The sequence below is a fragment of the Protopterus annectens genome, chromosome 7.part0 (genome assembly GCF_019279795.1).
Source record: "Protopterus annectens isolate FY-2018-M chromosome 7.part0, PAN1.0, whole genome shotgun sequence".
Classification (NCBI taxonomy): domain Eukaryota; kingdom Metazoa; phylum Chordata; order Ceratodontiformes; family Protopteridae; genus Protopterus; species Protopterus annectens.
The window spans coordinates 708,796,287-708,808,731 of NC_056739.1; the positions used below are offsets into that span (position 1 = coordinate 708,796,287).

Here is a 12,445-nt window from a genome sequence, read left to right on the forward strand (position 1 = left end):
TCCTCATTAGCACTCTTCAAGAAAAATCTTGATGATTGGATGGGAAATAGGAAATTCACCCCGGGGATCACTTCTGTGGCTCTGCTTGACAGTGGCACAGGAAAATAATTTTCTTGGGTGGCAAAAGCCAGGGTACCTTTTTGGCTGGGCTTGTGTAGGCCCTAGGGCCGATAGCCTAGTACCTACCTATGAACCTATGAACTTAAATTTGTTCTTCAAAGTGGAAGAAGTTCTTACGGGAGCTGACATATTCTTTGCTGCCTTAGATGATTATTTTGCAGATTTTGCTACCTTATTTCATATACTGCATGGTGTGGTATTTGTGTCCATCATGACCACTTGCAGGTCTGGATTGTGGTCCAGTACTACTTATTCAAGGAGCCCTTTAAAGAGGTTCTGTGTCTTTGCCCACCTTTTTAGAATCCTTTTTGCATTGTGAACTGATTTCCATAACTGACCAGATTCCATTTCTTCTGTTCAGGCTTACTTGGTTGGGGGCTTTGGATTTAATCTCTTGGAAGACATTTTCCTCGGTGGCCATTATGGTGCAGTCGGGATCCTGGAGTTTCAGGTCCTTGTTGGTGAGAACCATATTTAGCCTTACAAAGCAAGTTGTCTCTTAGGACTTGTCCATTTTTATTCTTGAACACTGTGTCATAATCATCTTTAAATCAAGTCTAGTTATCTTCCTCCTTTTCGTTCTGGAGCAGAAATCAAAGGGGGAAGGGGCTTTCATATTCTTGATGTGCACCAGCAGAACAGTTTTTTTTCTTGGAAAAGAACTGTATTCAGGAAGACATCTCAGCTGTTTTAGTTTACGTTAGGGAGGGAGGGGTTGCAGTGGCTAAGCAAACCTTTTCCGTGGGGATTGGTAACTGTAGTGTTTTGCCATTAGATAACAAATCATCCACTGGGCAATGTAGGATCAAAGCCAGTATATCTGGGACACGGGAATCAAAGCCACTATATCTGGGACACTGGAATCAAAGGACACTGGAATCAAAGCCAGTATATCTGGGACACGGGGATCAAAGCCACTATATCTGGGACACTGGGATCAAAGCCACTATATCTGGGACATGGAGATCAAAGCCACTATAGCAGGGTCATGGGGATCAAAGCCACTAAAGGAGAGGCATGGCAACTTCTTTTGCTTGCTGCAGGAATGTCTCTGTAGATATTTGAACCACAGATGGTTGTTCATTACTTGCCTGCATCAACAAGCATTTTTACTTGGACCATAATGCTAATATTTGGACAGTATCTGTGAGCGCTTTGCACAATGTCCCTTCTTAGCATACAGCCTTTTGGAAGCTATAATAGTACTGGCTCCTGATAAGGAAATAAAATAGATGCTGACCTTTATTAGCTGATCTGTAAGAAAGTCCTCTGCAATGGGTTCTTGTTACTCTTTCCCATTTTTCCTCCTGTGCTTGGGTGAATCCCCCTATCCATTGGCTGTGATTGGATTTCTTTTTCAGTCAGGCAAGTAAATATTTCCTTATAGAAAGTTTCTTGTGTAGTAGATTATGCTTGAGTGAATTGAGGGTCATAGTGACAGACAACAGAGTAGCTATGCTCACCTAGTTTGGTGTATGGCAGTATTCCATGTTTATGCATGCCTCTTGAGAGTAGATCTAAAAAATAAATAAAGCTGAGCTGTACAGATTGCAGGAGAGGAAATCCCAGCAGTTAATCTGCTTACAGGAGAGTGCTTCCCAGATTAGCTATTGCGAGATTAAGTATTTTACTTCTCACCTTAACCATACCCAGTAGACAGAAATACTCTGATATGAAGTGTGAGAGAGCATTCCTGTCACAAAGCCCATTAGTCTTCTGTGACTTGGATCTAGGGTTTCCACCTGTCCCACTTTGCGAGGGACAGTTCCTCTTTGGGCGGTTGTGTCCTGACCAAAAATACTAAAAATGGCAACTGTCCTGAGATTGTAGGACATAATTATGTCCCATATTTTATGTAATAGTTGCGTAAAAGTTATTTCTGTAAAGTAAAGTTCTATCCTTTGTACTGACCGTGGGTAGGTGTCAGCCTGTAAAATCTGTTGTGTCCCGAAAATGTCCCACTATGGTCATTTAAAAAGGTGGCAACCCTACTTGGATCTGGGGGACATTTTCTTTGCAGGTTGTCACTTGAGGTGGTCCAGCTTCCCTTATAGTAGTGCCAGTTTTTCTTCAAAGAGGAATTTTTCAGCTTGGCCACTAAAAATCTGGTGCCTTTAAGACTTCTACTTTGGATAGGAAAAAACATGTTATAACACTGTTTACACTTATGTTTTCCTAACTTAGAAAATCTCTTTTCTGTCACCATTACTGATAAATATGTAAACGTGAGCCATTATTTTCTGGACACCCTTCTTCATATTTCACATAAACTGCATACCCTCAGTAAGGCATCAAACTAAATTCCAAAGGTGAGTGTCGTCATGGCACTGAACCTGTCTGTATTAAGTGTTGTCTATTGAATAATCTGATATTCTCATCATTACCTTATTCACTGTTTCACTTTTTTCACATTGTTTGTCATAGCTGCATTAATTTAGTGTTTCTTTGTTGAATATCTGCACCTTTTTTACAGTCTTTAGTTAGAACTACCTTGGTTTCATTTTAGTGAGAGTAGAGGGGGCCAGAGGCATTTTCTGGCCCAGGATTGTGTAAAGGAAAGGAGAGTATGCTATTTTTGATTGGCCACATAGTGTGTGTGCGTGTGTGTGTGTGTGCGTGTGTGTGTGTGCGTGCGTGCGTGTGTGTTTTTTTATCGAATCTGCACTGCTATTTAAGCATTGCAGTTGCACGCTTTGCTCATAAACTATGAGCATATGAGCAAGCTAAGACTTAACATTAACATATATTCACTGTTTTGGCAATGGTGCTGTGGTAGTGTTGTCACCTCACAGCAAGACGTTGTCCCATTCGATTCTCAGCTAGAGCGTCTTCTGTGTGGAGGCATGCGTGAATGAGCGTGCCTTCGTTGAAGGTTGTGCGTCAGGGCTGCTAGCTCGGTACGTAAAAATCCACTACCAAAAATTAGCGGACCGGAGTTCCGCTGTGGCGACCCCTAACCCGGGATAAGCCGAAAGGCACAACATTCACTGTTTTGGCAATTGTCTTTTGTATTGTTTTTTCACAGCTGCATTAATTGAGTTTTTCTGTGTTGAATATCTGAACCTTTTGACTTTTTTTTTTTTTAAACAGTCATTAGTTAGAACTGCTGTTCTTCATGCAGCAGCACCTGGCAGTGATGTATATAGATGCCATCTCGCAGTGTAATTCCCCTTTGTAATCTGTGTAGACATTGATGTTTCATAGTAAGTTTCCCTTAAAATATCCTTACTGTCTTCACAGATTTTTTTAACTACTAGAGCATCTAGTTTGCACATAGCTGAGCATTGCTCATCAAGTTCCTTGTGTTATTGACCAGTTCAATATTTAAATTTCCCTCACTCTTCCTTATTAGATCAGTAGCCAGGGATCTGCACTTCCTGACTCTCTCTGTGGCCAGTCTGGTTGAGATAGGTATTCTGAAGCATTGTAGCAATTGCTTCATGTACACTGACAACCCACTTACTCTTAATAAAATAAAGTATCCAAGAGGTGTAAATACACTAACACTGGAGGTAAAACTCTCGTAAATCCAAAACTAATCCTGTAGAGGTTGTCAGTGACACAACATGTCTACTGCACAGGGTAAAGACCCTACACATAAAACTACTTATGCCGAGACAGTTACAGTTAACCTTCCTAAAACACTAAGACCTTCTACGCAACACAATCCAAAAAAAAAAGGGTCCTCCGCCATCACGTAAACAGTCCATTGTAACTCCAGCCACAGCGACACATACAGTGGATATAAAAAGTGTACAAACCCCTGTTAAAATGCCAGGTTTTTGTGATATAAAAAAATGAAACTACAATAAATCATTTCAAAACTTTTCCCACCTTAAATGTGACCTATAAACCTGTACAGTTCAATTGAAAAACAAACAAATCTGTTAGGAGAAAAAATAAAAAACGTACAAAATGCTGGTTGTATAAGTGTGCACACCCTTAAACTAATACTTTATTGAAGCATCTTTTGATTTAATTTTAGCATTCAGTCTTCTGGGGTAGGAGTCTATCAACATGGCACATCTTGACTTGGCAATATTTGCCCATTCTTCCTTACAAAAGCACTCCAAATCTGTCAGATTGTGAGGGCATCTGTTGTGCACAGCCCTCTCCAGGTCACCCCACAGATATTCTATTGGATTTAGGTCTGGGCCGTGGCTGGGCTATTCCAAAACTTTAATTTTCTTCTGGTGAAGCCATTCTTGTGTTGATTTGGATGGATGCTTGGAGTCATTGTCATGTTGAAAGGTAAAATTCCTCTTCATCTTCAGCTTTCTAGCAGACATCTGAAGGTTTTGAGCCAAAACTGACTGGTATTTGGAACTGTTCATAATTCCCCCCACCTTGACTAAAGCCTCAGTTCTAGCTGAAGAAAAGCACCCCCAAAGCATGATACTGCCACCACCATGCTTCACCACTGGGATGGTGTTCTTGTGGTGATGCAAAGTGTTGTTTTTGCTCCAAACATACTTTTTGGAATTGTGGCCAGAAAGTTTAACCTTGGTCTCATCAGATCATAACACATTTTCCAACATGCTTTTGGGAGACTTAATGTATTGTTTTGCAAATTTTAGCCAGACCTGGATGTTTTTCTGTGCAAGAAAAGGCTTGCATATGGAGAATATGGGAGATTGTTGTCATGTAGTACAAAACCAGCACGTGCCAGAAATTTCTGCAGCTCCTTCAGTGTTGCTGTAGGTCTCTTGGCAGCCTTTCTGACCAGTTTACGTCTCATCTTTTCATCAGTTTTGGAGGGACGTCCAGTTCTTTGCAACGTCACTGTTGTCTTCACTTTGTGATGACTGTCTTCACTGTGTCCCATGGTATATCCGATGCTGGTGAAATTTTTTGTACCCTTTTCCTGATTGATACCTTTCAACAATGAGATCCCTTTGATGCTTTGTTAGCTCTCTGCGAACTATGGCTTTTGCTGTAGCAGGCAACTGAGTAAATGTCAGGAAAATCCTACTATGACAGCTGAACTTTATTTGGGGTTAATTGGTTTCTCTCTAATTGATCGCAGGTGTGAACACAAGAAGACTGAATGCTGTAATTAAATTAAAAGATGCTTCAACAAAGTATTGGTTTAAGGGTGTGCAACCAGCGTATTGTAAGTTTTTTATTATATTTTTTCCCCTAACAGATTTGTTTTTCAATTGAATTGTACAGGTTATAGATCACATTAAAGGTGGGAAAAATTTTGAAATGATTTATTGTGGTCTCATTTTTTTATATCACAAAAACCTAGCATTTTAACAGGGGTGTGTGCACTTTTTATATCCACTGTAGTAACACTGTATCCATCGCCTTTATTGCTAAACCCTTAAGGCAGACCAGCACACAAACACATTTCTTGGTTATTGGTGATTCTGTAGTGAGGCACACTGATGTTCCCCTCACCAGAATGAGTAAGGAAAGAGTCACAACTGCCTTTCTGGGGATAGGATCCATCAAATCACACAGACACTCGGGTCATTGAACCACAGGTCCCTGTATGACTTTGTCATAGTCATGTGGGTGTTTATGACCCGAGACATACCTTCCATGAAGCGAGACATGGTAGAGCTCACTGATTGTGTGTCTCAGGCAGGTATGAGCCTAGCATTGAGCAGCATACTACCTTCTCCAAGGATTATGCCATGTTACCAACAGAAAATTATTTACTTTAAAAATTGCTTAGCTTCTGGTGTCAGTCCAAGGGAGTACAATATTTGACAGCCTGGGAGGACATGATTGATGGACCATGCTGCTTTGCCAGGGATGGCCTGCACTTATCCCCCCTTGCCTTTTGGATATTGGCAAACCCCCCCCCCCCCCACAGAGCCTTTTTTAGGCAATGCCAAAGTGGTAAACCTCCCAACTTAACTGAACCTAAGAAGGAATATCTGAAGGTGGTACTACTTAGTGCTAGAAGTCTTAACAGTAAACTGCAGTCCCTGCAAGTCTTCCTCTCCCTGGAGAGTGTAAACATCTGTATAGTAATGGATACATGGTTAAATGACATGGAGAGTATGCCAGCAGTGCAAGGCTATAATGCCTTTCACACCTTTAGACCAGCTACTGCACGGGAGAGAAATGAAGGTGGATGAGTCTCCTATGTTAAAAATAACCTCACATCCAGACGAGTGAAAGTATATGACCCACTGAAACTTATACATGTGCAGTTCACCATAAGCAGGGTCTTGTACCATCACCTTGCAACCTATGTGCCAAGAAGCCCATACTATCTATTTCAATGTACTAAAGTCCCTCTCAGTTCAACCCAATACAGTCTTCATGTGGGATCTCGACTTACCCCCCTATAGATTGGGACTAATACACTACTTCTAATGCACAAGCCCAGCAATTCCTAAACTTTGATAATACCAACATCCTGGAACAGTTTGTCCATTCTCCTACCAGGAGTACAAACCTCTTTCCTTCCCCAGTGTAATGTCCTCACTCATCATATCTGGTCAAAAGGCAGCAGTCCTTGAAATAAAAAATTAAATCTGGGGACCCAGCAAAACCAAAAATTCCAAGCACCCCCAAACCCAATAAACATCATAGCATGTACAGAGCTATTTACAAAATCCCTGTATGGCCATATTGCATTCATGGATACAGTAAGTTGAGCTTGTGATACTGGCAAAATTGTTTCTTCAGTCTTTCTTGACCTCACTAAAGCTTTCAATACTGTCTCCCACCCTCTTCTATTTACGAAGCTCTCTAACTTAGGCATCTCCCCCTGAACCCTAGATTGGTTTACCAACTGCCTAAATAATAGGCAACAATCTACTAAATGGCACAACTTTCTCTCCTTTCCTTGAAACATCCACAGGTGTCCCCCAAGGTTCCATCGTAGGTCCTCTCCTCATTAGTATTTTCATCAACAATTTCTACTCCAGTCTTATTAATGGTACAGCAGTACAATATGCAGATTATTCTACCATTATCTGTTCTGCTAACTCTATTACCGAACTTCTGCATACTACCCTAAATACTTCTACCGAAACCTGGATGACATATAACCACTTTTCTCTGAACCCCCCAAAAAACAAATTGCTGTTATTTACCCCAAAGAAAAGTACTTCCATAAATAAGACAGATTTTATCGTACACACTCAAAACAAGACTGCCATAGAGGTAGTTCCATACAAAATTACTGGGAGTCATATTGGACTTTTGACCTCCATGTCCATACCTCTATCAAAAAGACACCCCAAAACTTAGGCTCCCTCTATAGACATAAACATTTTAACTGCTCTACTAAACAAACCCTTGTCTTCGCTTCCGTATCGCTCTCCACTCCTTACCAATATCCAGTCATCTGTAAACAAATAAGCTAGAGATCTGTTGCAATAAAGTTGCCAGGTTCGCAACCAATGCCAAATATTCATCCCATCATTGCTCATCCTTACAATCACTCAATTGGCTCGAACTTCCACATCACCTAACATACCTACAATTCACCATAGCACACAAAATTATTTACAATCCCTCAGACTGCCCAGCCCCATCTTCCATCCTAACTCACTACCATCCAAATAGATTACTCAGATCCGAAAACCAATTTCTCCTGCAATTTAACAAACCAAAACTCACAGCAGGTCAAATGCTCTACTCCTTCTCGATTGCCAAACTATGGAATGCCCTCCCGTTAGCAATTAGGAGTGCCAGTAACATCTTCTTCAAAATATCTCTGAAACAATATCTCTCCACTCTCTGGCACTGTACATGCTCCAACCTCCGTTTTCCTAAAACTTGACCCCTCTTACTTGTATCATATCACTTTTTTATTTTTTTCTTTCATCTTCCTAAAACTCGACTCCTTTTACCAAAATCTTATCTCTTTTTCATACTCTTCACTCCTCCTCCTAATCTCTCCCTACTTCTAATATATATATATATATATATATATATATATATATATATATATATATATATATATATACCATTAGAAATTTATTCTAATGCTACCCCGTTTTTATGCTCATAGTATCCATCTCAGAATTTCACTAGCCTTTCTTCTAATTTACCTGTAATTATACCTAATACTGCTCAAACGATATGTACCTTTTATCGATTTCTGAGAACTGCCTGTGTTTTGTTATTTCTGTGTACCACCTATGTTTTAAAAAGTATTTTCTTGTGTTTATACTGCTTGTTACTACCATGCTGCTTCTTAATACGAACTGTTCCAAATGTTATGCACTATTATACTAACTGATTTTGTGGAGCTTTTCTCCCCAGGCCTCCAGTGAAAATGGGTTCTTCTCGGCCCAGTGTACTTTCCCAGTAAACAAATGTCAATAAATAAGTAAATATTGATAGCCATATAGAGCAACCTGTGCCCACTTGTATTAGGGATAAGACAAACTCAAAAGACAAGCCACCCTGATGGAGTCTTGATATCACTTGGTTATACAACAAAACAAAAAAAACTTGGCCAAATGTAGGAGGAATAAAATCCAGGTTACTAAGAAAAACCCTGACCAATCTAAACAGGCAGCTGAGAGGGTTAATTAATACTTCAGAGGCTAAGTTTGAATTAAAAATAGCATCTCAGGCAAAGCACAACCACAAAGCTTTCTACAGCTGTGTCCAAAACCTCAAGGGAAATACCCAACAGTTTGCAGAATTTATTGTAAATGGCAACCCCACAGTGAACCGGAGGCCATTGACAACCTTTTGGCAGACAGGTTCAGCTCAAATTTCACCCTCATTAGTCCAAAAGGAAATACCACATGCCACAATCACCCCAACCATTACTAGGGAACAGGTCTTCAATGCACTGCGTTGATGGGCCCCGATAACATACAGGGATGCTTACTACATAGCATGAAACATGACCTTTGTGGTCCACTTGAATCACTTTTCAGCGGGAGAAAATGGCTACAGTCATTCCCCTGCACAAAAGAGGACAACCCACCGATTTGGGTAAAAACAGTCCCGTAAGTCTGACCAGCCTTATATGTAAGGATGTGGAAAGAATCATCGTGGACATGATAAATGAAGGACATAGGTAACCTGCAAATGCTGGAGCAATCACAGTTTGGTTTTAATGGAAGTTCATGCTTATTAAATCTAGTGGACTTTTTTTGGGATGGCCATCAAAGCAGTGGATAAGGTCAAGACTGTGTACACAACTTGCATCGACCTGGCCAAGGCTTTTGATACAAACACCACACATGCATTATAGACAAGCTCACTAAATTAGGTATAAACCCTTTTAACACTCACTGGATAGCCAGCTCGCTCACTGATAGGACCGGACGTCAAAAGAGTTGAAGCCACCTCCACCAGGAGGCCAGTCACTAGCGGAGTCCCCTAGGGCTTGGTACTGGGCCTGCTACTTTTTATCATCTATTTCTCTGAAGTAGAAGCAAACACTGAAGGTTTATGGCTGACCATGTCTGCAGAAGATTGCAAGCTGGAGGTTATCATCGACTCCCCTGCAGACACTAGTATTGCTCAGGAAGACCTACCTCTGACTAACAAGTAATGCCAAAGCCATGGTCTTAAAACTCAGTGTTATAAATGCATAATTGTACTCTTTGGGAAGTCAACTATCCCAGCTAATTACCATGTTGATAATATGTCCCTAAGACTCGACCCAGTGGTTGGGGATCTGGGTATGCTTGTAGGCAGTAGCCTTACCTTTGACCACCACATGGCCACATTGATGAGGAAATCCTTTTGTATTGCACAACTTATAAATAAAGGCCATGGTATCTAGGTCCAAAGAGGTAAGTATCCAACTGTACTCTGCCCTTATCAGACAAGTCAGAGTACAATGCTCCTTTGAGTATGTACCTGGCCAGGCATATGTAATAACTAGAGTGACCTCATAAGCTCTATACAAAAAGAATACAAGGTGTAATAAACCTGCCTTACGCAGAGTGCCTTAAAGCCCTTTCCTTCTGCTCAGTCTCCTACAGATACTATGGGGTGATCTGTACCTGACTTACAAGGCATCGTCAAATCCCCCCACTTATGAATCTCCTGCATAATTGTAAGGTCTCGGGACTTGAATTTTGTAACTTTAACAGAACATGCTGAAAAGACAGATATGTGTCCCAAAGAGTACCACTCCTATGGAACAGGCTTCCCATCCATGTGAAGCTGATTCTGTCTGTTACCCAATTTAAGCACAACCTAGACCAGTGGATGGGAAATGGGAAATTTCCACCAGGTCTGGCACTCCATGTCCCTTATAGACAGAGCTAGCTTATAAATGCCTGGCCTTTAATAACCTGTTTGGATAAAGGACATCATTATTCTTTTGGGAAAACTTGGCTAGGCTTAGAAAGCTCCCCTGGATGGTTAGCCTAGTAATGATCTGTGAATCTACAAGATGCTACTTGTACAGAACCATACTTTTTTAATACCTTTGACTGTTTCCCTGAACAGATTGAGAAAAATGTGCAAAGTTTACATGATTATTTTTTCACGAATAATTGTCTGTGTTACCATACACACCATCACAGTAACTTTGGGAGTCCAAGAATTAAATGGTCACTTTACCAGAGCTGTCTTCTTCCACTGTTTTGTTCTGTAATGCTTTGCTGCTGTACTTCTAGGAACTTTTAGTCAAATGATTCTCCAGGTGCTCTGTTCTATCAGTTTTTAGCATGTACTTCTCATGATCACCATATTGCATATCTCTGTTAGAGACATCCTATTGTTTGAACTTCCATTTTACGTCCATTGCCAGATGCAGAACTCAGCTGTACCTGGACAATATCTTCATAGTAGTTTGCCTTCTCCTGATTATCACAGGTGCTGTCTATTACTAGTATGTGCCATATTTTCTCCATATTGCTTTTTACTTTCCTGCTTATGCTGTCTTACTTGTTAAACATATTGCTTATCCTAGATTGTAGTAGTGTACCCTCCCCATATGGTTTTGCCTTCTAGTCTGTCTGCAGCTTAACAGCTGCAGAAAGGTTTGGTAGTAGTGTGATGAGCACACATTTCTGTCCACACTTGCGTACACCTGCGTTGTGCCAGTCCCTCAGCATCTGCCAGTGCATCTCCAACTCTGAATTACTTACTGTAGGTACCACATTTCAAAGGTCTAGTGTTACACTGATCACCTTCTGCACTCATTGGTTATCAAGACTAAAGCTAATAACATTCTAGACTGATGATGAAGTCTGAAATGCATACTGAGTCTTGTATTTTTGTCTCCCTTCTAGGTGGATGGACTTCTTTTTTATCACAAGCAAACTCATTACACCCCAGGAAGCACACCACTAGTTGGCTGGCTCAAACCTTATATGGTGCCTGATATCCTAGGATTTACTGTCCCAGCTACACCACTGACTGTCAAACCTGATTATGCAAATGACCAAATTCAGCAAATTATTGAACACAAGAAGAACCCGAGTTCTGTAGAAGGAGGTGCAAAAGAAGCTCCAGAAAGTGGACGGTATGAACTGGAGCATCTTTCAACTCCAAAACCTAATTCCCCAAAGGTGAAGAGAGAGAAAGTAAAGAAGATGGAAACATAAGCAGCTATTTCTTGACAAAGAGGGAGCTAGTGCTCAGGAGCTGTGTGGCATACGTTAAGAAGGTATTAGATACAAGGACTGGAGTTTGTTTCACAAATTTTAGGTGTAGCTTTGCATTGTGATGTTGTCCAAAGTAGTATTCATGAAGAAGCCACTGCTGAAAAAAAAGAGTTGGTAGAAGCAACTTCAGAAAGTCTGTCATAACCTACTAAAAGACATAAAATGACTGTTTTGTTTACAGTAATACATTTTCTACTGGGAGAGACAGAGAAACTATACTTCCTTTATTTTCTACATTTGTTTTAAAATGGGTCAGTGTTATGAACTTTAAATAGCACTTACTGAAAATGTACATAAACATATACATTTGTCAAAGAAAAAAATTTGTAAACTGTCTTGTGGTAAAGTGCAAGTTTTTAAAGCGCACACAAAGTAGAGTATGTTAATTTGGGGAGAAGTTATTTATATCAATAAAGTATTAGCTCCAGATCCAGAGTGTCTCTTCATTTATAACCCCCACCCATCTCGCATTACTGTAATAAATTATGGATAACATTATCGTTTTTATGTAGAAAATGTAACGGATTAGCAAGCAGCAGGGGTTGAAATCATGAACTCTTTGTTTTTACTGCATGACCTGGTGCTACTGGGTATATTTTACAGTGCAGTGCACAGAGACCATTCAAATTATAGTTGTCTGTAAATTTTTTTGCATATTTTTGTATGTTCAAAACTGCTTTGATGCATGTTTTGGCTCATCTTAAGTTTTGTTAATATCAGTCTGTTATAAGAAACTAGCCAGCATGTGAAAGTTAATTCGGAAGTAA

At 40.3% G+C, this 12,445-nt stretch overlaps 1 protein-coding gene across 1 annotated transcript in view; it reads left to right on the plus strand.

The window, feature by feature from the left end:
- Positions 1-12,107, plus strand: part of SNUPN (snurportin 1) — a 645,353-nt gene extending 633,246 nt beyond the window's left edge. The window contains exon 8 of the mRNA XM_044077234.1: positions 11,304-12,107. Coding sequence (XP_043933169.1) covers positions 11,304-11,618 — 315 coding nt within the window. The 3' untranslated portion in view covers positions 11,619-12,107. The remainder of the gene's footprint in view (positions 1-11,303) is intronic.
- Positions 12,108-12,445: the final 338 nt, after the last annotated feature.